The sequence below is a fragment of the Fringilla coelebs genome, assembly GCF_963513975.1.
Source record: "Fringilla coelebs genome assembly, chromosome: 11".
Lineage (NCBI taxonomy): Eukaryota > Metazoa > Chordata > Aves > Passeriformes > Fringillidae > Fringilla > Fringilla coelebs.
In genome coordinates this window covers 6,229,795-6,257,050 of record NC_140037.1, presented here as the reverse complement: position 1 = coordinate 6,257,050, position 27,256 = coordinate 6,229,795, and the positions used below count along the sequence as shown (strand labels likewise).

At 44.0% G+C, this 27,256-nt stretch overlaps 1 protein-coding gene across 2 annotated transcripts in view; it reads left to right on the top strand.

The window, feature by feature from the left end:
• The first annotated feature begins 10,849 nt into the window (after positions 1–10,849).
• LOC311158044 (ligand of Numb protein X 2-like) overlaps positions 10,850–27,256 on the top strand; it is a 29,480-nt gene continuing 13,073 nt past the window's right edge. Inside the window, exons 1-3 of one of the 2 annotated variants that reach the window (XM_084213157.1) lie at positions 10,850–11,025; positions 23,736–24,160; positions 26,559–26,785. In XM_084213157.1, coding sequence (XP_084069283.1) covers positions 23,772–24,160; positions 26,559–26,785 — 616 coding nt within the window. In that variant the 5' untranslated portion in view covers positions 10,850–11,025; positions 23,736–23,771. Of the gene's footprint in view, positions 11,026–15,207; positions 15,324–23,735; positions 24,161–26,558; positions 26,786–27,256 lie in introns of those variants that run through there. The other variant, XM_084213158.1, reaches the window with a different exon arrangement.

The window sequence follows — 27,256 nt, the reverse complement described above, 5'->3', positions numbered from 1 at the left end:
CCCGTTATAAAGCAGCCTACAAACATCTGTGAGGGGCCCCAGAGCAGGCAGGTGGCTCCTCTGTGCCAGAGATGGGCAGACAGCAGGGTTGAACACAGAAGGACAATGAGGGGGCCTGAGGGAGCTGGGGCTTTTCTTTCCTAAAAATCTGCTGAGGCTTTGGGAGAGGGAACGCTCAGAACCACCCCTGGGGCAAACCACAGGCAGTACAATCTGTTCCCTCTTCCTTGCCCCAAGGGGATTTCTCATCTTGCTTTGCAGCTACTCCTCTCTCCCAAGTTATGCTCGATTGTATTCAGACTCACCAAAGGGCTCAGATCCCAGGATTTCCTCTCTGAATTCCATCTAAGAGTGGCTAAACAGGGCCTGGAGTCACCTCTAGCTCAAGACAATTTTTATTTCCCAGTCCCAGAAGAGTGATTCTTCTGTGCTATTTACTTTTGTGATTGAAAAGAAACCAAAACTCTTCTCCCCCTTAGATTTCTGTTGTAGAAACTTCCTCAAGACTAGTACTGTTTATCTGTGATCCCTGGAATGTGATCTGGAATCCCATCATTAATGTATGGTATCAAGAGTATCAGCACTTAAAAATAAATTATAATATGTTTTGTCCAGCTGCTGATTGTTGGAAAAAATATTTAACTCGAGGACCTGAAAGCCAAGCAGGGAAAGAAATTATTCACGTTGACAACACCACACTATGATGGAAAAAATAGAAAATTTAGGTAGAATAGTAAAAGTTACTAAAGTATAAAAATGCCTCTGAAGGGAAATCTGTCAATGAACATATGGAGGTAAGGATAACTGGGGAACGTGCTACGGACTAACAGAAACAGGCTGAGAGCTGTGGGACAGAGCCCTGCACAAAACGTGCCAGCAGAGGGTACTCCTACTTTACCTCTGCAGAGCTCCCAAGGGAGGGACAGCCCCGGCGACAGCAGGGGACCTTCAGGGACGAGCAAAGCGACTGAAGGGAATGCTCAGGACTCTCGTTAGTAATGGAGCAAGGGAAAGAACATAAATCAAACTTTGAAATGGTTGCCAAACACAATGGCTGTTTCCAAAAAGCTGCTCTTTAACCCAGGACAAGCAGAAGGTCACAACTGTTACAAAAGAGCTGAATTGATGGAATATCCTAATGGATTTTTTTATGCTTTGTAGCTAAAGTGTTACAGGTAAGGGAATAAAAGTCTAAATGTAAGTAATATTATCAGTGTATGTGCTCATAGCAATGCAGATTGGAAAAAAATTGAATATAAGCACTTTACCTCCTGTGCTTGTAGGCATTAATTGGTATGAAATAAATATGAAAATAATGTAGCCATTAATTGGTTTAAAAAATAAATCCACAAATCTCTTTGCTGAAGCAGTGAAACCACTACAAACCCTGGGGTTTGAGCAGGGCTCATTCTCCATCAGATCCTGCTTCCACCACAGGGCTGAGCTGGGAATAGCCAGGAAAACCAGCAGAAAACCCAAACCCCAACCATTCCTCAGGGAAAAGGGAAAGTAGTCTGTGAGATTTTTTTTATGATAAAGGCAGCCTGAGAGCAGAGAGCAGCAAGAAAGTTCATGCCTCAGCTACCACACGATCTATTCCTTTAAGGGCAGCTTAAAGTTTAGCTGCAGTGCTCAGAGTAACCTCTGACTGCTGTCCTGTGACCACACGGCAAGGACTCGAGGACTCCAGGACTCTTTTTCCACCTGAGCTCGGTGTCATCCAGGGACAGGTTTTTGACCTGCTCCTTACTCACACCCACACCTGCAGTGTTGTTGTAGCCAGGCAGAGAACACCCCTGTTTGCAGAGGTTCTGCTGAACTGAAAAGTCTGTGTTGGTGTCAGCATTTTTGTTTGTGCATAGACAACTTACCCTAATTAACACAGATTATTCCCCTTATTTCATTTTATTATTATCGTATTTGAACCAAACTTTGCTTTGGATGGCAACAAAGTGATAGATTCACACTATTCTGTGCCAAGATCCATGGAAGCAACATCTCCGTGCCAAGAAAAAGGAATTTTCTTGTGATGTACTTACAAAATAGCCTTTTCAGAAGTAACATTTCATAACCAATGTTTAATAACACAAAATTACGGAGTATCAAGTTGCCTTTTACCTTGCTTTGAACCCTAAATTAACTGCTACTGTAACATCACTGTTGCAACTCAGTCATATCAGGGATAAAAATAGCATGCCTGGCTTGGACTTGGGGCCTTATCTGGCAAATTCTTCCCAAAATTCCACACATGAGCTTTCCTCTCCCCCCCCTGCAGCAAATGAAGCCACTCAGGAAGCTTCCTTCTAGAAAGCAAGAGAAGTGCTGAGCTAATTTCCACAATTAGCAAAAGAATACTGACAAATAAAAGCAGATGTAAATAAGAATAAAAGCAGCTCCTTGAGTCCCATTAAACATGTTCTTTGTTGTCCTGTAGTGTCTAAGGTACAGTTTCTGAATCAGTAACCTGAACTGGAAATTGGGAGTCTGCCAGCAGGCAAATCTGCACATTAATATCTGAAAAGTGATTTTTGATGACTGGAGAAAAGGAGATTAAGAAAGACCGAGGGTTTTGAGTAAAGAAGACAAACTTGCCAGTAGACTCATCAGCAGAGGGGAGCTGCCATGGCTGGTGAGGAATGCAGCTGGGCCAGAAATCAAAAGATATCCTGTGACAAAAGATGTCCTGTGAGCTGCACAACCCAAAAACAGCATCTTCAGCCACAGGAGGGAATTGCTGGATCTATGAGATGGGGTAGGTGGCTGATAATATTGTTTGGGTGATTCGTTTTTGGGGAGATATTTCAGTCCCACAGCTGAAGAAATTCTTAACCAGCTAAACCCTGGTATGCAGATTAATAGTTTGGATATCCCTCATTTAAGCAGAGAGGTAGAATTTATGGGTTTGGCCTTTTTTCTTGGTTGGTTGTTTTTTATTTTTTTTTTTTTTTCAGTTTTTAATATATAATGATCATTACCATTGAATCGTCTGAAAAATGTAGGAAGGATAACACTAGAAGTGAGCAAACACACTGGGATATAGCAGATGATATTCCCAGAGCAGCTGGTTCCTAAACACCCCTTCTCTGAGGAGGACAAACAGTGTAGCTGTTGCATTTCTTCTGAATTCAGAGCTGGGCTCCACATTTCAACCAAAAGCAGAAGTTAAAGGGGGTTATGACCAAAAGAGCAGATTTAATTTATGTACTTCAGTGATTATTGTATGACAGATCTGTGTTCCACTTCACCTGACATCAATTGAGCTGTTATTAAAATTATTATTAAGTTCTTGAGTACATTTCTTGTTTTACTGTGCCATAATGAGGAGAGAATTGGTGTGGAGCAGGCTCTTTCCAGGTCCATCACAGGAACACCTTGGTAAAAACACAAATGAAGGCTCTTCTGGTGAAGATCTATTTAAAATATCTGCAGTCACAGACATGTTCCATTTCTGAAAGTAACTCTTTCATACCAGATCCCTTCATTTTTCCTGTAAAACTATTTTTACTTCTTTCAGTATTTTGAAGATCTTACAAGTGTGGATGACTGGGCTGGAGGCAGATGTGCCTCATCCCAACCTCTTTTATTATGTTCAGACAGCAGAATCTTAACTTGAGCCAAGCAAATTATTCACAGGCAAACCCCACCTGACTTAGCAGCACATTTGCTAGCGCTGCACGGAAGAGGTGTGTTTTTTTCTTATGCTAAGTCACCTCTGGAATGTATTTAACGAGCTCGTTCTTCCTAAGTCATGCATAGCTTAAATTCAGGGCAGGCCGCTAAAACTGGTCAGAACAGTCTCTGAGGGCTGCTCTCGGCGTTCGAGGAGATGGGCCTGTAAAATACCCTCAAACAGTCTTGTGGACAAAAGCACAAAACCCTTGGTTTCCGCAGATGGTGACTTGAGGGTTCAGGGGGAGAAGTGGCAGGAAGAGAATCATTGTTGGAATGTCCTGTGTCACAGGCAGCACCTTTGTTTGTGACTGGACTTACCACCGTCCCTTGCATCTGAATTCTGCTTAATGCGGAAGCACGGAAGACTTTCATTACTGCAACGATCCATAATTATGGCCAGCAAACTCCTGTAATACATCCTTGAAAACCATCAAAAACCCTGTGGCACCTGGTCCAGAATTTCAGGTGGCAGCTCTGCAGAATTACATTTCTCCAGAAAAGAGCCCAAAGTACAGGTTACAGAAGCATATAGGGTTTAATGACTGGGTCTGCCAAAACCCAGCTCCAAGCTGTGACAGAACTGTGTTGAAGTATTCCTATGAAAAGTTTATTCTATTTTTACAGCTGTATTATTGTTGTGACTCTTCAGATTTCTATTTTAGAGGTCACCTAGAAAAGCAGAAGTGATGTACAAGTACAAAGATTATGTAAAGTCCTACAGCTGGGGTTGCAGTGTCTTTTCCAAGGAATCTGGGACAGCAGCACCGAAGTGGTGGCTCCTTCCCACATCATCTCCAGTGGCACTGCAGCAAGCAGAGGAAAACCAGAGCTGCAGGGATGGGATGGTGCAGAGTTCCTGACTGACAGCTAACAGAATGTAACCTCTGGATTTGGAAATGGAGCAGCTTGGTCCAGGAATGTGAGAAATAACTCCTAGCAGAGGCCACAGTGGCATTTTCAGAGAAGTCCTATTAATTATATAACTGTACTTGAAGCAGCTGTATTGCTTCTTTCTCTGATCTCCTCTCAGTGCAGAATGAATTCTTGTGGATTAGCTTGTTAATAGAAAATCCTATTTAGTGGGTATCTGTGCTGCAAGGCAGCCTTGGCTTCCCACCCATCCAGTCTGGAATGTTTATATTTAGCTATTTTCTGGAAACAGAGCTCCAGCTGCAGCACATAGCAATTATTTGGATGGATCTTGTTTTTCCTCAGGATATGTCTATTTTTTTGGTGTAGACTGAACAGTCTCACTGGAAATATGTCACTTTGCCTGAGCAGAGTTTTGAAGAAAAGTGTGTTTAACTAGTATGGCTCCAGATCTGTGTTACAGCTTGATGAGACTTGCAGCCATCCCACATTCCTTTGGGATGTATATTACTGTTATTAAAAATTGATTTGAAAATACCTAAGGTATTCCAGGGCAATGTTAGTAACTGGAAACTCCAGGGAGAAAAGAAATGTCAAATTATTTCAGTACATTTTGCCTCTTTAACCAATATCTAAACATTTCCTGATGTTTCTTCACTCTGTTGGAGGACAGTGTTAAACACAGTGAAATAAATGGACACTGAGCCTCTCTTCTGTTCCAGAAGTAAGTGAAAATCAGGCACCAAAGGAGTAATCTCTATAGAGATATTTTCTACATGCACATTTAAATTCCTCTGGCACCTGCTGTGCTGAAGGGCTTGCAGCAAGCTGTGGATGAAGAAGTGATGAGAGGAACCTGTCAGTTTTTATGAGTTTTAGGATTGTTATCTTTATCCTTTACCATTCTTTGCACAGCTGTCACAGCTCCTGGTCCCACTGCTGATGGCTGGTTTGACACTCAGGACTTCCTGCAGTCATTTCTTGAGCCCAGGTGTGGGCTGGGTGAAATACCACAACAAAGAGACACCTTGAGAGATTCTGCTTTTGAAAATGGTTTGAAAGATGTTGTGGTGGCACAAACCAAGGGGATTTCTGGTTTAGTTTTCCAAATGGAGGTGTCTTCAACACATTGTATGGCCAAACAGCCCTTGCTGAAGCAGAAAAGTGGAAGAAGCCTGGGCTGAGCATTATCCTCTGGCAGACAAGTCCAGATGGAAGGTGATCAAATCCCCAAACTCACACCTACTGAGCATTTTGCATTTATGCTGGAGAAATAAAGGTGCTCTATCACCTTGCAGCAGTGACAGAGCAAGGCCTGAATGGCTGCAGGAATACCCCATGTGCTCTGTGTTCCACAGTCACTGCTGCTGCTCCCAGACTCGGGGCAGGGGTTTTGCCCCCCCAGGAGCAGTGCTGCAGACTTCCCTGGCTCCCGCCTCTCCAGGAAGATCAGAGCTGCACAGCCCCACTTGGGACTCCAAGGGGAAGTGTTTCCCGTCAGGGACAGGATAACACCCCTGGACACACACAGCCCTTTCCTCTGGCCCAGCTGCCCAAGAAGCTCATAAACACAGAAAATCAAGTTTGTTTTTAACCAGTTAGCAGAACAAAAGTGGCTGGAGGTCAAATTCTAAACCCTGGAAGAACACATTATTTACTACAGACTCTGTATCAGAGAGCAGCAGTACCTGCCAGGCACAGAAGTGTATAGATAATATTCCTGAACTGGATCAAGTCTCCTTAGTATCTGTTATCAGTTTTAACTAAGAGACTAGTGTTGTAATTACAGGCTATAAAGTAAATTGAGCACCATACTTGCTATATAGAAATAAATGCTAGAAACTCAGTACCTTATCTCTTTTCTTCAAGAAGTTAACAAGGAAGGGGAGTCAGGCTTTTGGGCAAAGCACCACAAAGATAAGTTCACTCCTGTAAAATAATAAAGGAGAATTCAGTGGGACCTGAAGTTGGCCTAATGAAATATTATTTTATTTATTGCTACAGTATCATTTTTGGGTAGGTGAAGTATTTCTGAATTCTCATTGAAAATACTGCAACATAAGCATTATGACAAAAAGAAATCTGAGTTGGTTACAAGAAGCTGCAGCATTTCAACAGTATAATTTAAAAATTAAGGGACAGACATCAATATCATTCACAACAGCAAACCCAGAAAGGGATTTTCTTCATGTATTTTTTTAATCCTTATATTATCATACCTGCTCTGCTGCAAAAACCCAGATGGGTTTTTCTCCTCCTAAGAAAAGCCAGATGCCCTCTTAATATCTGCCAACAGGCACTTTTCTGGAAGGAGAGAATCAGTCTGTTTACATCTAATGAAAACATCCTACAGATCCATCAAATAAAATACTCTAACATTGTTAATAACTGCCCTCTGTTAATAAAATACCACCAGGATAGATAATGTAAAATAGTCCTAAATCATTACTAACACATCCAAGATTCTTGTGTTTTATTTCTTAAAAGTCTGTTTGCTCCCATTTATAAATTCCAAACACTGGGACTTTGGCTACTCCCAATAAAACACAATGTGCAATGCACAGGTAGCACTAATTTACAGCAAACAAAACAAAATACCGTGAAAGCAACAAAGAAAGTTCTAGAATCTGGCAGAATGAATCCAAACAAAGTGTTTGGGACCTTGGGTTCACCAGAATGCCCTTGCTCCTCATGCACACGTGCTTCCATCACTCTGCTTTCCACAAAAGGGAGATTCCAGGGCATCTGATCATAAATTCCTGGGATGACTCTCTCTCCTTGTTTGTGGGATTTGGTTTTTAATTGTGTTTACATTCTTGTGTGTGGGTTGGGAATTTTGTTTTGTTTGTGATGAAACATCAAAGTTGAGTCCCAAATTAATGCCGTGCAGTCGTACATTTCTTGCACCTTCCCACAAGAGGACAGCCACACACACAGCTACCAAGTTTTATGCAAATTTAATGGGATTAAACTAATCTGTAAATCTTTGTGTGATGTGTTTTTGCTTTCTCATCCAATTTTCCTGCTGTTATTTTTCCAATTATCTTGCTTATTGAACACCAGTTTTTGGATTAAAAAAAAAAGTTGTCTGAATCTTCTGAAATAAAAGAATTCATAATCTGCAGACACACAAATTTATTCAGTTGATAGTTAAATTCTGTTTGCCAGAAAGCTGCATTTTAATCCTGATACATGCGCTGCACAGGAGTGTGGACATTAATCTTTCCCACACAGAGGTTACTGTACAAATCACACACAGGAAATTATCAGCAGTGAAAGCAGATAAAACCCAACCTGAGATTGCTGGATTTTGTGATAGAGAGTCTTTGTAGCTCTCAAAAGCTACACAAGTAATTCAGCAGAAGTGGTAGTAAATAAAGACTCCTTGAATTGTGCAGAACTTTGGCACTTCAAAATCAATAGACCAGAGTGTGGGGTTTGTGAGAGGTGCCAGAGAAGGCAGAGCTGACTGAGATTCTCACCAACACCAATTTAACCAAAGTCAACATTTGAGTGTTATCCCAGAAACTATTTCTCTCCCAAATATTGAGATGCTTTCCATGCAAAACACTTACATCTGAGCCTCCTCTTCAGGTTTACACAACACATTAACTGCCAGCACAACAATCCCGTGGAGCAATTAATTTACACTTTGCAAACTGAATATTCAGCTGTGGTTTGGGATCCTTCTTTACCAGGATCAGTTTCATATTTAGCCACTTTGCCCTTCTGACTGCTTCCTTATCATTTCTAGGGAAGAATCTCATCCATCCATTCCACCTCTGAGTTATAAACTAGAATGGGTAACTCCATCTGTCTTTAGAAATATATCCATCTATTTTAAATGTGTTTATATATTTAACATAAAATATATTTCTAGAGATTTTCACCTGGTTTGTTTTTCAGCTGGATCAGTGTCCTGCTCTGGTTCACAGTGTTGGTGTGCCTTGTTGCCAGGGCAGGAATAGGAGCAGGTAGGAACCAGTAATACAGCAAAGTTTTTGTGTCATCAAGGCAAGCCTTATTTAAGATGTGGCTGCTTTTGCCTGGGCTAAAAAACAAATTAATTTCAGTTCCTTACATTTGTGTTAGCTCTGCAGAAGAGACCTGTCCTCTATGAGTCCATTTAGTAGCCATGACTCAATGGGATTCCTTTATTACAAAACCAAACCAGAATTCCAGCACGCTTATACAATAAACTTTCACCAGATCTTAATTATGTATGGGCACACTGTCCACCCAGAAACACCTGATAAAAATCTCCAGCGAGTGCAAACTTGACAGAATTCCTCATTCTGAAGATCTGCATCCATTTCAGATTTCCCTGGGGTTTGTCTCCCCAATACCCCAGGTTCACCCACACATTTCCTGTCCTCACCCCGGAGCTGCACAGAAGAGGGAATGGTTCTGTGCTAAGGTTTAAACCTCTTCCCTTGGGAGTTCTCCAGCCCTGCAGAGCTCAGCTTAAGCTTTGCCTGTTTACAGGCCAGGCTGTTCAGTAGAAATGAGCTCTGAATTAACGAGTTCAGGCTCAGGTGTGAGGTTGGGGTGCTCACCCAGCCTGATGTCTCTGCACCAGGTCCTGGTGCTCATGTCTGAGCTGGCTACGCACTTCCAGGTTTCTTCCTAACATATATTTTGTTCACAATTATCTGATGGATGTTTCCCAGCCTCCTAAGCTTTGGTGCTTCAGAGGAAATCCTCTCTGACATTTGATTTATCCTAACCAAAATCTATGGGTTTGCAAAGCTGGATCATAATTCTCAGCTGAGCCCTACAAAACCACCTTACACTTCATGTCCTGTGGAAATATGGATCTCATGTGGGCAAAGATGGATTGTTGGCGTGCCTCAGTTCCATTAGATTTCCAAGAATAATGTAAATAAAATAATGAAAGCACCTTGCTGCTTTTCCAGTACATGGTGTACCTCCTACAGCCTCACCTGTGCAACACAAAGAGCCCTCACTCACTCAAGCACAGCTCACAGTCCCTCATTGTCAGACTTCAGCAGACAAAACCAGGGAACAGAATGAATTAATGAGGTAGCAATAAACCAGAAAGACTCCATAGAAAATTTGACACAAAAGGGACAAATTGAATTTAAAAACTGATATAAAATCATAGAATGGCTTGGCTTGGAAAGGACCTTAAATACCATTTAGTTCCAGTCTCGAAATAAAGGATGGTCTCTTCTCTCATTTATTGAATATGAACGAATAACACAGATCCCCTGCCCTATTAAAGCAGAGAAGGTGTTTTCAGGACATGGAAAGGACTTTCTCCTCCCTCCATTTAGTTCTGTATCAGCAACTCTGTGACATTCTAAATGATCAAATGCAGACAGGCGTGTACTAGTTCCATCTACACTACGTTACCTCAGTGTACAAAAGTTCCCTTCCTAATAAATCCTCCTCTAAACCGCTGGTTCAAAGTTCTATTTTCTTTTCTTTATTGTCACAAACATCATCTTCTTTATTACTTCATGACCCTCTTGTCTGCAGAAAGAGCAATTCCAAGGCTGTGTGATGAACAAGAGAAAGAAATTATAACCCAGAGACTATGGTGGGGGGTTGGTCTCTTCCTTTGGGAGGAATTCCAAGCTTGGACATAGTGCTAACACAGCTTGGAAACTTTTAAACCCCTTGTATGTGGTTTGTCATTTTGCTAGTTGGAAGCAGGAAAGTTCCAGGGAGTTGCCTTAATAGGGACACTGGAACCTGGAACTGCTTGGAGTTTATAGAAATGACAGGTAAATCAACACTCCCTGGTTTCCAGTGCCATCTTTTCCTCTGAGATGAGCAGGAATTATCCCTGAGGGAAGCAGGGATGCCCCCAGGGAATGGGGATTGCCCTGAGGGCAGCAGGGATGCCCGGAAGGGAGCCGGGATGCCCTGAGGGACAGAGGAATGCTCTGAGGGGAGCGGGAATACCCCCAGGGGGAATTGCGCTGAGGCAGCGGGGATGCCCTGAGGGCAGCGGGAAGCCGAGGCCCGGGACGTGCCCCGAGGGCAGCGGGGATGCCCTGGGGGCCGCGGGAAGCCGAGGCCCTGTAGGTGTCCCGAGGGCAGCGGGGATGCCCTGGGGGCAGCGGGAAGCCGAGGCCCTGTAGGTGTCCCGAGGGCAGCGGGCGGTCGAGGCCCGGACGCGCCCCAGCCGCCGCGGCTGCTCTGGCGGGGCGGGCCGAGGCCGCCGGGTGTGCGCGGCCCGGGGAGGCGGCGGCGGCGGAGGAGGAGGCGGAGGCGGTGAGGGGAGGGCAGGGCAGGGCTGAGCCAAGCCGTGCCGGGCGGGCGAGTGACACCTGGGCGGCTGCGCTGCCTCCTCCTCCTCCTCTCACGTAGGTTTCGACTTTCTTCCCCGCCCGGAAACTTGGTGGAGGCGCCGCGCTCGCCGCCGTCGCAGGCCGGCTCGGCGCTGGGCTTGCAGCGCCTCTTCCCTCCCCATCCCGGGGGTGAGCGAGCCCTTCCCTGCCCCGGCGGCCCCAGGTGAGCGGGGACGGTGTGGGGGCCGTGAGGGGGTCCCGCCGGGACTGAGGGACGTGGGAGTCCCTGAGGAGGCTCGGGGCTCCCCCGGGCTGAGGCTCCCTGAGGGACTCCGGGGTCCCGGCCGGCTGAGCGCGGGAGTCCCTTGAGGGGCTTGGGGGGTCCCACCGGGGCTGAAGGGATGCGGAGTCCCTTAAGGGGCTCGGGGGGTCCCTGAGGGGATGTGGGGTTCCCTGAGGGTCCCGCCGGGCTGAGGTCGGGGGTGGCGGATCCCCGAAGCTCCCGTTCTCCCAGCGGAGGGCTCGGCCGTGACCGCGGCCAATGTCCCTTATCAGTGACACGGGCAGCGCAGGTGAAGGCTGCCGGCCCCAGGGTTTAACTCTTCACAGCCGGTCCCCGGGCAGGACCCACCAAACCCGGCGATTTTATGCTCGTGGGGCTCGCAGGGAGGCAGCGGGGCAAAAATGTCTTTGCTAGGAGACGGAGAGCGGCGAAGTCGGCGAGTCTGCTGGTAATTAATGCAGGGGGAAAAAAGCCTATAAATAGGAGTTGAGATAAACAAGCAAAGCACAGCAAGGTGAGATGTGGACCTTTTGGAAATACCTTAAAGGTGAGAAGTACAGGTGATGATAAGGCTTAGTTTAACCCAAAGACTAACCAAGGCTTAGTTTAACCCAATGACTAGCCATCTATCTGTAAAGATTTTTATTTGAGAGGATTTTTTTTTTTTTTATGACGGGTGTAAAGCGGGGTGAGGCTGTGTGCTGCTGAAGGGCTGGTTCTGCTCTGCTCGGCTGGGTGCACTTGTTATCTCGAGGGTAATGTCAGAAGGAGAGAGATCTGATGGAGAAGGAGCAGACGAGGCAGCAGCCAGCTGATGCCAGCGCAGGAGGTGGCAGGGACAGCGGGACTGCCCCTTTCGGTGGCACTGCAGGCTTAGTTTGCTTTAAGCCCCGCTTGAAACGGCACTTTCAACTCCTTGAGCGGTTTTTGGGACCTACTTTACCTCCGGAAAGTAAGAAATGCAGAATGAGTGCTTCCCTGCTGCTTACCAAGCCGAAAAAGTGTCACATTTAAACTTCTGTTCCAGTTTTTTAGCCAAGGCGAAAGGACCAGAACATAAAGTTTCCGTAGGAAGAACGATTCCAGCTCAAGTGCGGATGTAAGCGGTAGGGGAGATCTCTGGCGTGCGGAGAGTGTGTCACAGCAGGGGCACAGTGGAGATAATTGGCAGCCCAGGGAAATTTCTGTCGCTGTCACAGAAGCCCAGAGTTGTCCTGTGTAATCCTTAAGCCCCTGGGGGCTCAAGCAGCCCGAGGTTTGGGTGGTGTAGAGAGCTGGAGCTCTCCTGCAGCCGCGCCAGTTGTGTGCTGCGCCTTTGAGGGACGGCGCTGACGTTTGTCCTTGATGCCGGAGCTCTTTTGGCAGCTCTCCAGCCAAGGGAGAGCAGATTGCACACATGGCTCCTTCAAAACAAAACTTCTTTCTCTGAAGTTGCACACTCCAAGTCGTCTTTCACAATTTCCCTGAGCAGATGTAGTGTGTCTGCTGGTGAAAGGGCCTAAGGCAGTGGGAATATTTATTCCCTCCCCCAAAGGGATTTGCTCCCTGGACCAGTTTATGAAGTCAGAACAGCACCAGTGCTTGTGCAGGGCAAAACAAAGGGGTCATATGGCCGGGGATGGAGCAGGGAAATGATAAACAGGAGGCCAACCTTCTCTGGGGACTTCCCAGCTGGAAAAGTCAGCCGTGCTGGAAATCCACACCTTCACTCCCTAAGTGTTATCGTGTAAGCTGGGTGCAGATGGGATTCATTTAAATAACGGGGATACACTGGCATAAACCCCATGGGATGAACGGGAGAGGAGGACCCGTGGTGTGCAGCAAAAAGGACCATCTGTTGAATGACAAATTGAAAGTTTTTAACCAAATCATTACTGAGGGAGGTGAGCAAGAGGTAAGAAACCAACCATATGGCCTGGGGAATGAGGGCTCCAAAAGGTGGAAAAAGCAGATCCAGGAGGGACCTGGCACCTACATGAGCTCTGAAAAACCCCCTGAGGTCTGAAGATGGCTGATGAAGGTTGAGATTGATTCTGGATGAACTTAGTGCTCCCTGAATGGCAATTCCAGTAACTCCTAGAAATTTTAATTAATGGGTTTGTAAACTATGGTAGTGCAGTACTTCCCCAAATGTGGTTAATAAAAGAATTTACTCATTTATGGGATTGTAGAGTCTTAGACTTCCATACAAAAAAAAAAAAAATCACTGCATAATAAAGCACCTGTAGGTCACAAAACACCCCTGCTGTATTTTTTCTTCTCCTTGCACTGCCATATATCTTTTATTTTCTGCATTTTCTGTTCCTGCTGCAACAGCTCTATTGATTTCACTTTGAAAATGAAGCTGCATCATTTCATTCTGCTCTTGTGGATCTCCCCAGAGGAGTTGCAGCTGTTGCCTTACTCACAGGCCTGAATATGTTTTGCTGGTTTGATACAAAACCCTCTTGTTTGGCTTTTCCTTCTCAGTTTACTTTAGTGGTGCTGCTGGTACGGTTGTTAGGAATTGCATTTGACAGTCCCTCATCAGTTTATCATCCCTGATTTATAGCACATAAAACGTTGCTCTTGGCTTAGAAATTTCTTTACACCAATGGAGTTTGAAAATATGAAAATATCTGGCAGTTTTTCTGATCTTTCAGATAAGAAATTGCCCATGAGTCAGTATCTCACAAGCCATCTAAAGGGTTAGAGGGGATTTAGATGAACGAGCAGTAAGAGTTACTGAGCTGGTCCCCGGAAAAGCACTTAAGGCTGGAAGGAGGGAAATGGAATAAAGCTGGATTAATTTGGAGAGACAATCAGCAGCTTACAGGCAAAGGCTTTTAAAATTTTTTTAATATATATATTTATATAGTGATCCCCTAAGTCTAGAGGTTCCCTGTGCAAATTTTGTTTGGAGACTGCAGTGTTCTTTATTTGGAATATTCTCCAAGGGCAGCACTAGAAGGGATTATGTGTTTTTTAAAAGTGTTGTCTAACTTTGCCTATTCTTTACCCGTACCTTAAATCATGCAAGTTTTGTAAACAGCTGCAGCAGAGTCTCTTTAAAAGCTGCTTTTCTGACAGTTAAAAAGGAGTTGAGATAAAACTTGCCCTGTTTCCCTGAGGGTTCAAGGGACTCACCTGTGACATACCAGTGGCCATTGCTGGAAGCCCAGTAAGTCATAAGCAGCCCTATTTGTAAAGTTCTCAGACTTATCTGAAGATAGGGGATTGATAAGAGAGAAATTCTTCCCACCTAATAAATGGTATTGCAAATCCCTACACTGCAAATAAATAAGGGCAGCAGTCCCTGCCCTGGGAACTGAGAGCTGAGGATTTCCTCTTGCACGTGGTCACAACTGAGCGGGAACAAAAATTGCCGCGTGATTATTTCGAGGAGGATACATAAAAATAAACATAATGGCTCTCCTGGGCCTTTTAGTCCTTAAGCTAAAACCCAATTCCCCGTGAGAGCAACACCTGGGGCTGCTGTAGCGCGAATCTCCGGGGGGTGAAAACCGAGCAGAGAAAGGAGATTCCTCCCCCTTCCCTCCCCACATCGCGGCCGGCTCAGGAGGAATGTGGCTGCTGCGCTGATTTGGGAACAGCTCAAGGACTTTGCTCTGTTGCTTCAGCTCCCTTAGCTGATGAGGCAGCCACTCCCATTTTAAATTTATTTTTAGAACAAGGGAAAATATAATTATCAATTCACGCATATTGCAAATATGTGCCCCATACGGCAAGATAACAACGGATTTTAAAGTCCTGCTGCTGGTACCAGGATAAGATTTGAACAGAAAGAAACACATCCCTAAATGTCTCTTGCAGTTCTGCTTCCCCCAGCTGTGAGGGTTGTTTGAAGTCAGTGAGATACACCCAGAGAAACTGCATGAAATTGGATGAAAAGGCACCTTCAATTCCATGTGCAACTGTGTAAGCTCATTAACCACTAACACAGAGGTCTTAAACAGCAGAATATGTCTCAAGACTTCTAAAAATGAGATATAATACTGTTCTGTCTGTCTCTAGGGGAAGGTAATCTTAATCCAGAGACCTTTATTTTTTATTTTTTTGACTTCTGCTGTTTCATTATTTACTTAGGAGCTGTCACCTGTGGTGAAGGGCATTACACTACTGGTTGCAGCAGCTCTGCCTACCCAGAGGCATTGGCAGAGTTTAAGTTCACTTCAAACTCTGCTGCAACTGCCCTGGGGAGCCACAGTTTGAGAAGGTTTCGTTTTGTTTAAATGAAGGTAACTTGTTTTCTTTCTTTCTTTCTTTCTTTCTTTCTTTCTTTCTTTCTTTCTTTCTTTCTTTCTTTCTTTCTTTCTTTCTTTCTTTCTTTCTTTCTTTCTTTCTTTCTTTCTTTCTTTCTTTCTTTCTTTCTTTCTTTCTTTCTTTCTTTCTTTCTTTCTTTCTTTCCTTCTTTCCTTCTTTCCTTCTTTCCTTCTTTCCTTCTTTCCTTCTTTCCTTCTTTCCTTCTTTCCTTCTTTCTTTCCTTCCTTCCTTCCTTCCTTCCTTCCTTCCTTCCTTCCTTCCTTCCTTCCTTCCTTCCTTTCTTCCTTCCTTTCTTTCCTTCCTTTCTTTCTTTCTTTCCTTCCTTCCTTTCTTTCTTTCCTTCCTTCCTTCCTTCCTTCCTTCCTTCCTTCCTTCCCCTTTACCACGATCTGAGGGTGAGATGGAATGTAAAGGGGAATTACAGACTTAATTACCTCTTAATTCAGCTTTTTTAGTTAGTGTGAACAAGCTTGGGCTGGAAAGTACTTTGCATAAAAAGCCCTCTTACCCCATGAAAGGAAGTCTGAGCAGGGTAATGTGTCCTGCTGTCACCCATGGCATCGGGCACGGGAGCTGTTGGGAAAGAAGAGCCAGCCAGGGGAAATGTGCTGGATCCTCTGGAATGACTCTCAGCCATCCTGCCTTGGGTTTATTTTGTGGAGCTGAGATTCCAAGTGCCAAACTCTTTAAACAGAACATCATTTAAAAAAATAGTGCTACTGAAACTGGGACTTGGACCAGGTAATGAGGAGTTCTGTGCTACTTTATCCTGCAGCAAAGCCCTAATCTGGTGCTTCTGATGTTTAAAAACTGTGACTGTTGATAGGAAATATTTCATCTCCAGGTGCAAAACTGCTTTCATGCTGCTGGATTGCTTGTGGTAAAGTTTTGTAGAAAACAACAGTTCCTTGTTTGTGTTTTAACGAACTTAGAAAATGAGTTATTTTGTGCTTAAGGCTGAGAGTAGCCAAGATTAATTTCTTTTAACTGAAATTAATTTTAAAGTAGCACTTTGATAGAATGTGATAAAGATTAAAGCTCTGTAGGAGTTTCTCACAAGACAGCAAGGCTTAGAGCTACAGAAATACCTTTTGTTTCCCAAAAGCAAGAGTCTCTCTCTCTTCCCGCCTCCTCCCTTCTCACATTACATTTAAATATCTCTGATGTGACCACCCTGGTGAGATTATTCAAACAGGGACTTTAAAAACATCCAGTAAAATAAAATACAGTGCACAGCCTGCTTCTTCCCCTGTATCCTTTGGAAGTGCTGTGTTGAAATAGAGATCACAGATGGACGGTGGTGTGCAGGTTTGCTTTCATTTCTCTCTATAAAGAGGGAATTTGGAGGTAGACACACAGGCAGTGATGAGCTAACAGCATCTGCTACTTATTTGTAGCCATGAGACACTGGATTTTTACCTCCTGTTCCCAGGAGCAAGCACAGCTGTTTGGAAAGTGAGTGTGCTCCCAGATATTCAGATGAACCCAAATCTTAACATCACATCTCCTAATCCCTCTTTGTTTGGTTTTGGGCTGTTTGTTTGAGTGGCAGGAGAAGCTTTGATTATTAATTACTGATTAAATTCTTAAATAATAGCACTGGGTTCCTTTTTCTCTTTGTAGAAAGCTTCTCCCACAAACATCAAACTGATTTTTAGGGATAGAGTTGCAGATAGCTGCCAAATTGAAAATGTAGGTAAGGGTGGAGGTGGGAGTATTTAATTTCCTGGAGAGAGAAGATTATAGATATAACAGAAAAAAAATAAAGGCAGTCAACCCCTGTGGTGGTAGAACTTTCACAGGAATATTTGGGTCAAATTCTGCAAAGAAGCAAGTGGATTTAAGTGACTGAAGAATTCCTGCAAGCACAAAATGAGCAACATGCATGTTTGTGTGGAATATGCTGTAGAAAGGAGGGTGGATATAGTGGAAGCATCTTGCAAGGGTGAGAAAGCAGGAGAAAATACATCAATAAAACAGCTTTTTCTGCAGCACTTGTCTTCAATCTGATGGCATTTAATGTATCCATTTTTTCTGAGCACTATGTTAAAATAGTCACTGTTGGATCCCCTTTGGAAGAAGAGTGTAGGTGGAAAGCTTAATTCCTAAAGAAGGGAGGAGAGAGGAAATTTATTGGCTCTTGTTACCCAGATAATATTAAACAGAATGATAACTCCAGAACCTCCTGCTCTGCAGAGAGAACTGGGATTAATTTTTGAGATTACACTTGTTTAGCCCTGCTTCTTTAACACTCTGGGTCCTGTGAGACAGTTACTGTTCTGTGCAATCATTAACTGAGAGAGAAGCAAATGTTCTGAGCATCTGGTAGTGTGAGAAATAAATTATGACTACCAACTTCTTAAGTTTTCATGTCAGCTTTTCATTCTGCTCAAATTAAAAGTGTTCACAATTTAAACTGTTGATTGCTAGCGAGATTTTAAAACTGTGTATTACAAATCTTTCCTTGTGTTGAACTTTCAGATACACTAACCAGACAAGTTATTTATTAAAGTCTGGAAGATTTTTATAAAATTTAGAATTTTAAAAAATCTGTCTGGAAGTGAGTTATGTTAAAAATGGAAATCCATCAATTCTGCAGAGCTGATCCTGCACAGGTTGCTCAGGAGAAAACTCCTTGGGATTGTCCTGCTCTACTCAAGCCTTTCAGCTCATCTCTCAGGATAGGGTTTCCTGGGATAGGTTGTTATCCTGGTCTAACAGGATAAGGATTCAGATTATAATTAATGGAAATACAATTGGCTTTCTGTTTTCTGGTGGAAAAAACAGATACTTGCCCAGAAGCTGAGGCAGATAAAATACCAAATTGTTTAATGAGCACAGAAACACCAGGGAGCTTAAATACAACTTATTTTCACATTTATGATTAGAGAATGGGTATAAAAATGATGGGGACAATGGAAATTTAAATTTCCATTTTTCTTGATATTGATTACAGTAAAGCAGCTTTGATTTAGAGTTTCTGAGTCAAAATGTTCACACAAATGCTGAGCAGCCACTTTTGGAGGTGGCTCATTAGAAAACCTGTGGCTTCAAGGCAAGCTCAATCACTGAAAGGATTGCTTCTTATTTAGCTGCATAAATGCATCATTTCCAGAAGATTTTTACATTCAGTGGCCTAATCTTCAGCCATATCAGAAAATAATAAGGACAGTAGGAAATTGTATCAACACCTGAAACCATTCTTGGGTTTGGTGTTGTGTTTTTTTGTAAAATTGACCTCCCTCAATATTGTTTATAAAAATCCTCTGCTATTTCAACACTTTTCTGTGCCACTGTTGTAAACTTAGGGCAGCTCAGCGATGGTTGTGAAATGCTGTGGTAACCCACTGGAAGTGTTCAGTCAGGACTGTTGTGCCAGTCCTATAAAACCTGTCTCATTTCATGAACCCTTCTTTCATGAACCAGTGATGAAATTCAGCAGAAGCCCCCCTTTAACAGAACACATTTTCAATGCACTTTTCTGTCTCTGGAATGGAAAAAAATGCCATTCTGTGAAAACAAAACTTCTTAATTGAGTGAAAACTGTTTGAAGAAAGTTGAGGAAAAGCTCTGCCCCTTTTTCTCATGTTTTATTTTAGAGGATTGGGTTTGCTCCATCAGAATCCACCTGGAACTTGCTTTTAGGTTTGGTCAGTGCCTTTCTGGTGTGTGCCCTCAGCCATCTTCATCCAGATTGTGCTGGCTTGTTTTGTCCAGCCCCCAAAAAATTAATTAATTGTTTAGCCTTTAGTTGGAATGTTGCAATTCCAGTCTCCCAGGGAAATGTTGTTATAAATATAATAACTGACATAATTATTGCAGTGAAGTGTTACATAGCAGGAGATGTGGGGCACATGCCCCAGAGTCCCCAAACCAGCTTTTATTTGGGTTTTCAGCCCAATATTTCTTTATTACCATGTCAGTGCTAACCTACAGCTGCCCCAAAGCATAAACCATGGCATTTCTAAAACATTACCCATGACACACCTCTCTTTTTAATATTGAGAACCAATTATTTGATGATTTTTTTGAAAATTATTTCTTAACTTCAGCTGTTTGAGACATTCACTAGTCACCCATGTCCTTCAGGAAGAATTTTACATATCTGTTTTGTTCCTTGCTGCAGACTGGTTGCGTGGTTCTGTGTTTTGCAATATGGAATGTGATCTGCTTACTCACCGTATTTGTGGTTTTAGAAATCAGTTAGTTAATAGAAACAGGCTTGACTTTATTATTTTTTGTTTGGGTTGTTCTTTTTCCCTGGGAGTTTCCTATGTGGCCTCAGGTGGGTCCCTTGAGATCCTCTTCAGAGCCATAACAAAGTGTTAAATTCTCAGGGGCTGCTGCCTCTGTGGGTCTGTCTTAGCCTCTGGTGATGTAATTCTCATTTTTTAAACGGGAATAGCAGCACTGTTACCCCTCAAAGAAATGAAATTCAGGTAAATACATTATGGCCAAAATTCACTTGTACCAAATGCTGGAATTATGTGAGCAGACAGGCTTGGCTTGAACAGAACTTTATTTTGTGCTCCACACCAAGTGAAATGGCTTGAAAGCAGGAGCCAGAGTTGTGTTTGGGAATGCTGGTGATAAGCTGGGAGCTGGAATGCTGCTCTTGTGCAGCCAGGTACCACAGGCACAGCTCCTGCTCAGTCAGTCACAGCACAAGTGGAGGCACGGGGTTGGGAAGATTTCTTAGATAATCACACTTTTTTTAAAAGGCTTTTTTTTTTTTTTTTTCCCCAAGCTGTGAGTCATCAGTTCTATTTCCAAGTCTGGGCTGCTGAGCAGGGAATGAGCAGTTTGCCCACCAGGAATGGTGCCGGTGTGGTTCTTGGCAGACCCCTCCCAGAGCTATTAACAGTGTTGTAGATGTGCAGGGGGGGCAGAGTGAGGCTCTGGGCCCTGGCAGAGCCAAAACAAGAATAGGCAATGTGCTAATATTGTCAGGAATAGTCTTGCTTTGGCAGGAATACAGATTAGACTACCTGATAAGTCATCTTTAAAAAAAAAAAGTCTAGTCTTTGAGTCAGTGTTACAGTACCAGGAATCCTACTTAAAAAAAAAAAATCCAACACTGGTATTCTTTTTTTTTTTTTTTTTTAATACAGTAAAGATAAAGGTGATCCCAAAGAAATCCTTATGGGATAAGAAATTAGAAAATATAAAGAGGTTTCTGCTGGTCTATTTCCTTCAATTCTTTGTTAGGCATAGGCATGGGGTGTGTTACTCTCCAAATAATTCTGACTCCAGAGGCATTTCTTGTATTACCCTTTTAGAGCAGCAGAGTCCCTTAGAGCAGCACATGTCCGTGTCAGGCTTTAACAATGCCAGGCAGTCAGTGTGGAGTAACTGGGCACCAAGCTGGATCCTGATGTTGTGATTCCCTCAGGATGTGGGTGAAAAGCCACAGAGAGATTCCAGAACTTTGGGGAAAGGCAGCAGCAGGGAAGGTGCCACCCTTTGCTGGAAGGGAGCTGGAGAGTGGGGAATGATAGGACAAAAAAGGAGCACAAGGATGGAGAGGTTGATTGGGTTGGTCTGGCCTTTGGAGGTTAGAATGAGGAGCTGAGATTGGATTGCAAAGGATTGAATTTGTGTCAAACCTCCCCTCCAAAGCTGGGATCCTGTGGGCTCTCTGGACTGACTTCTGAGAGTGTGGCTCATTGAAGCTGAGGGGAGCCAGGCCTATTATGATGAAACAGTGATTTTCTGCACAGATCACACTACAAGCAGTGATTTTCTGCACAGATCACACTACAAACAGTGATTTTCTGCACAGATCACACTACAAACAGTGATTTTCTACACAGATCACACTACAAACAGTGATTTTCTGCACAGATGTTGCTGCAGCCCAACAAGACACAGTGCCTCGTTGGGCTGCAGCAACATCTGTGTTGGATGAGATTTTAGCAATTCTTCCCTTACAGAAGCTCTGCTTAGTGCCTGAGTCCCTGAGCAAGGGAGGCCTGTTTGAGCCTGCTGCCCTCCCCGTGCTGCTCACTCAGCCCTGCCTTGCCCAAGGCTCTGGGCTGGGTTTCATCACAGAGGTGTCAGCCTTGGGTTCCCTGGTGTCTGCAGGAGTGTCCTCCTTGTTGAAGGGACAGTGGTGGAAAAGTAAAATTCACCTGGGCACCTTTAAATGAAATCTTCACCCCTTGTTTCAAGGATCTGGAAGTGAGACAGCAGATCAGCTTGGAGCAGCAAAATTTTGATGACACTTTTATCTTCCACAAGTTATTACTCAGAAGTTACTCATCAATGGGGTTCATCTTGTGTAACCTTTAAACACAGAGCAGAGAATGAATTTGATAAATAATCTGAAAAAAAACCCCCAATAAAAGTAGTTTATCAGCAAAATTACTGTGAGGTTTGTTTTCGCTAAGAAAGTGGATTTGTTTCATCACCTGCCAGAGTTTTATGCAAATAGTCCAACCCGAAGCACAAGTATTTCTGATTGGTAGTGTTTGCCTTGGAAGCTCCTTGTTTCATTACCTGTTGGTGCTGAGCTGATTGATTAGAATTGAGGAGATGTTAAGTGATGGTCTGATGTTGAAATGTTCCTTTTGCACCTCTAAGATCGTTCAAGATCAGCTGAAGGCTGGCAGAAAGGCCAATAAGGCAAACAGAAGGGCTGCCTGTTTCAGGTGGAGGCAAGCACCAAAAGCAGGCAGATTTCTGAGAGAGGAGGCCATGCACACATCAGCTTTCATTTCCATGGGTGCTGTCTGAGAGCCGTGCCTTGTTTGGGGAGCACCGAGTCAGCCATGCAGGAGTCAAGGAGGGAATGCAAACAGAGGACTCAGGGATGTTCACCCAGCCTGAGTGCTTCCCTCAAGGGGAAGTTGCTTTCTTGGCACTGCAGCAGGGGAGAGAGGAGCAAATAACTCCTGTTGTATCCACCTGGAACTGTGACAGTGATGTTTTAATCTTTTGAAGTGAACATGTTTCTATGGCTGGGTAAGAATTCGCCTGTGAAATGGCTGATTCTGTTGGTGATACATTCTTCCTTTAATTAAATAGCTGACTTACCTTGACAATTAATTGGAGTGATGTATGATTTTTATTAGAAACCCATGACTAATTTTTTCTTGCCGTTCCTGCTATCTTATTGTTCTTGTCTCCCCTCCTCCCGAGTTCTGCTGTGTGCCAGCTGTGTCCTCCAGGCACTGGTGCAGACCAGTGTTCCCTCTTGCTTACCTGTTCCAGATAAAGTCATTGTTTTCAGGTATTTTCCACATCATCTTTCAGAGATTTTCCATTTCATCACAGTTTTGCAATTTTTTTTTGTTTTCAGAGTCTGGGATTCTTTACTTAAAAAAACCCCACCAATCACAAACTCCTCAAAACATCACCACAAAACCCCCACCGTGTAATGTACTTTGCTTCCTTTAATACCACATTTCCTACTTCATTAAAATAACTGCCAGGTTAAAAAAATCCTCCCTGCAGTCATCTGTGTGCCTGTAATCTGCTAGGAAACTCAAGTGAATTTTTTATTTAATTAAAACAGGCAAGATTCAAAATGGATGTGACTGAAGACAGTTCTGTTAAAATCAGAGCAGCAGCTACAAGGACTCATTTTGTCCCTTATCCTGCTCTCCCTGGCTGAAAGGAGCTGAGGCTCAATCCTCTCTCTAACCTTGCAACAAATGATGTGGACTATTCTTTACGTTATTCTTTACGTTTTTTCCACTTAGGAAGCTCTAGTCTTTTTATAGGAAATTTGTTGCCATGGGGGAACTTCGGCATGGATGAGTGGGGAACAATGCATTGTTTGTTAAAACAAATTTTTTTGAAGGGAGTGGGCTTGAAAGGAAGGAAATGTGGTTTAGATTTAAGTTTCTTTTGAAATTTGTTCCTCTTCTTTTGCCTCATCCTCCCCACCCCACCAAATTCAAAATAGAAATTCTAACAACTAGAAGTCCCCAAATTGGCTTTTCACCACACATGTCTTTAAAGATTTGGTATAATCTGGAAAGCCAGAGGAAGCTTAAAAATCACTGTCTTATGTATCCTACCTTTTCCTTCCCTCTCTGGGTTGTTCTCCCTCCAAAACATGCAGTTTTTGTCTCAGCTTTTCTAGTCCCTACGTTGGGCGGAGTTTATTTAATCTGTCTCTGGTGTGTGTGTGTGTGTGTGTAAAGTTTAAGCCTCAGTTTGTCCACGTGCTTAAACCATGTGCTGAATGAGGTCCTTGCATCCTCTGGTCCTTGGGCTGTTCATTCACAGGGTGGTTCTGGAAGGAAGAGCCCTGTGGGGGTCAGGTGGGGCTGCAGATCCTGGGGGAGGAAGCTCAAGGCAGGAATACAGTTTAATTTTGACTGGGCTGCGTTTGAAGCAGGCAGTTGGCTGGAAATGTGTCTCTCTCCCTTTCCCTAAAGGTCTGTGGCAGAGCTGCTGTGTGACAATCTCCTGCCATGGCTGACCCCGTCACTGAGGAAAGCGTGTCCCAAGCGCCCGAGCTGTGCTGTGAGTGTGGCCAGGCCCACCCCTTGCTGGACAATCACCTGTACAACTTCCAGGATGAGGTGGACGATGAGCTGATCTGCCACATCTGCCTGCAGCCCCTGCTGCAGCCCATGGACACGCCCTGCGGGCACACGTACTGCTTCAAGTGCCTCGAGAACTTCATGCAGGAGTACAACTTCTGTCCCATGGATCGCAAGAAGCTCTCCTTCCAGCAGTGCCACAAGTCCAGCCTGCTGGTGAGGAACCTGCTGGATAAGCTGGTTGTGCTGTGTCCTTTCAAGGCTGAGTGCCAGCAGACCATGCAGCGCTGTGAGCTGGAAGCTCACCTGCAGAACAGGTGCATTCCCCTTTCCATCCTGCTATTGCCAGGGCTGCTGTGCTGCTTCTCAGCACCCTCTGTTCTCAGAGCAGCTCCCTAAAGTGGAGCAAGGTGGGACACCAGAGAAGCCAGGGTGAGGCTGCAGAGGTGGGTGGGTGAGGACAGTGTAATTGTGTGTGTGCTCTGAGCTGCTCACCTTCAGCCTGTCTGCAGATGCTAAACCTGTCAAACACCCAGACTTCTGTGGGTCCTGAACTAGGCCACCAGCTCTGGAGTTGTTGCAAACAAGCTTATTCTTGTTTCCCCTGTGCAGAGAAGAAAGGCACAAAGTCAAGGCTCTGAAAGCAAGGGATTGTGCAGTGCTGCTGGTTTAATTGGTCCAATTAAGATGTGCAATACATAAGTCTTTGATTCAAATAGTGCAAGTCCCTCCAAGCTGCACATTATGCACTTGCTGAAACACCTACTTATAATTCCATTATCTTCTCTCATTCTTTTGCTGAGAAAAAGAAGAAAATGAGAATTACTATGTTTTTTTCTGTTCCTCTTGTGTAGAGGAAAGGAGATTTTTTGGTGCTTCCCTGCTGGTTGAGCTGTTAGCAGGCAGGACCCTGTCACTTTAAAGGGAGTGCAGGTGACAGAGCTCTTGCTGTGGTGCGTGGAGAACCCTTGTTCCTATCTGGTTAATGATTTGCAAGGAGTGGAGCTAAGTGCAAGCCCTGCTGCAGGTGGAACAGACCTTCCTTGGCAGGGTGTATTTGTCAGCAATGGGAAATGCCACAGGCTTGTTTCATTCAGCTGTGTTGTAGTTTGTTGTGGCAATCACATATTGTAAAAATAAGCCAACCAGGGAGCAGGTACACTTAGGATACCTTTGCAGCCCCAGCCAAGGATGAACCCTTGTGATTTTCATTGCCTTCAGTCCCCATGAGCTGAGAGCTCATGTTAGAGCCAGGGGAAGGGATGGAAGATGCTTGGGTGCCCCTTTCCCTTTGGTGAAAGTTTATAATCTCCTTTTTCTTGAAGCAACCCTTTGTCCTGGCTGCTTGGGCTGGGGCATGGCTCACACCAGGGCTGGGCCTTCCTCTGCTCTGCAAATCTGCCCTGCTAACAGTAAACTCCTGTCACTCTGTAATCCCTCTGGCACAGGAGTTACACATAGGGGAGGGAGGGAGGCACCTCAAATGTTTACATTAGAGACCTGCCTGGAAACTGTATCATTCTCTTATATATTCCACAGTTGTTTGTATCTTTCTTGGGGACAGAGTATTCTAAGAGTCCAGGCGATTTCACCTGGGCTGTGGGTGCAAGTGGATCATCAGATAGAAAAATAGAGAGGGAAAAAAAAAAAAAAACCAGATAAGAAAATTGTTTTAAGTGAGATTAACTGATACAAGAAGAATTTAAGGAAATAAGAAACACATAGTAACTTATTTTCATGGGGAATTTCCCTGCCTTTTGCAAATCGAATTTGTGTTTTGATATCTTAAGAGGGACATGTGCACAAGAGGATCACTCAGCTTCTGTCATTAAGTTCAGGGTTATTTTACTGCTTGGAGAATAAATGAGTAGGAATAAACCAGAGGAAGTAATCCTGGGATGAGACTTCTTTAGCCAGAGTGTAAATAGTTCAGTTTAATTTGAAAAGTGACTCTGGTAAACACCCAATACTACTCATGTCTCTGAAAGTGATGTTTTTGCATGTATCACCTCCTCACCTTTTTTATAAACACTTGTGATAAAAGACAGGCTGGTGATGTATCTGCATCCAGGGCACATTTTGTGTGCACAGTTACATCCCAGTTCTGGGACCTCTGACCTCTGGGGAGCACTCGGTGGGATTAGGAATTCAATTGCTCCCATTCAGGTAGAGCCATCACCTGCATGGCCTGGGAGTGCACCAGGTCCAGAATCAGGTCTCATTCCACAGCAGAAAATGCCCAATCCTCCCTTGCTGCTCTTGTGTGTAGCTGGTGTGTTAAAACAAAGCCTAATTCAAAGCTGAGCTTGAAACTTGAGCCACTTTCTTTGTATCAAGATACAGTTCATAGTGATCTCTACAACGTCAGAGCTCAGTATTTGCTTATATTTAAGAGGGATTGTTTTCTTTATGGATTGTTTGCCAGGTAAATATTTAGCAAAGGAGACTCCTATTTCTATTACATTCTTATTTTTCAAATAATTTGCTTAATAATTTCAAAAGTGGTGAAATAACAAGCCACTGCACTTAAGCTGATACTTGTATAAGTAGAAACTGAAGGTCAAATGAGAATCAGTTTTATCATCTGAGAAACCAGGACTGCACTGGTGAGATCTGGAACCAGCTTCTTCCCACAGGTTTGTCAGAGCTTTCGTGTGCTGGGTCACCTGCCCAGGCAGAGACAGTCACTGACAGTCCCTGCCAATCTCTCTCCAGGTGTCCTGGGTTTAAGAAATACAAATCTGAGCTCCAGAGGAAAAGGAATCCCATTTCCAAAGGGAAGGAAGAGCCTCCTGCCAAGGGGGACACAAACACGCCCAAGGATCCAGAGCTCCCAAGCGCAGGCTCCTCACTTGTGGCAGAAAGCTCTGGAGCTGCTGTGGTGTCACTGGGGACTGCAGAGCCTGGACTGGTTAATCCAGCTTTTGAGGAGACTGAAGAAGGTGAGAGTTTGATACAGAAGTGGAACTATGTGTTTGCCTTTCATGATATACCAATAAGGCAATTATCTCAGAAAATTCAATTTCTAAGTGCCCCCAGCACTGTCAGACATCCTTAAAGCTACTCAGCCATTAGCAGTCATCAGAGGCATCTCTTCCTTCAGCAGAAGGGAGATGCATTCATGGGCATCAGGGGTGGCAGAGTCTGCTCACAGGCACAAAACTGTACAAAACCATTTGGAGAAACTCTGTGAGGTTGTAGTCAGTATTTGCAGTATTCTGTGTAGAAACAAGGGCAGTCCCTGTCCATGTGAATGTGGAGCACTTAAAGCCCTTGCAGAAGCCAGATAATTAGTAACTAGGAAGTGTTCCAGGTTCTTGTTAATCTTGTTAGGAAAGTTAAATATACAGTCAGTTTCCTGGAGTGGTCAGTACCTCCCTCCTGGTGTTTTTGTAGCATAAGTTAGGTTTTGA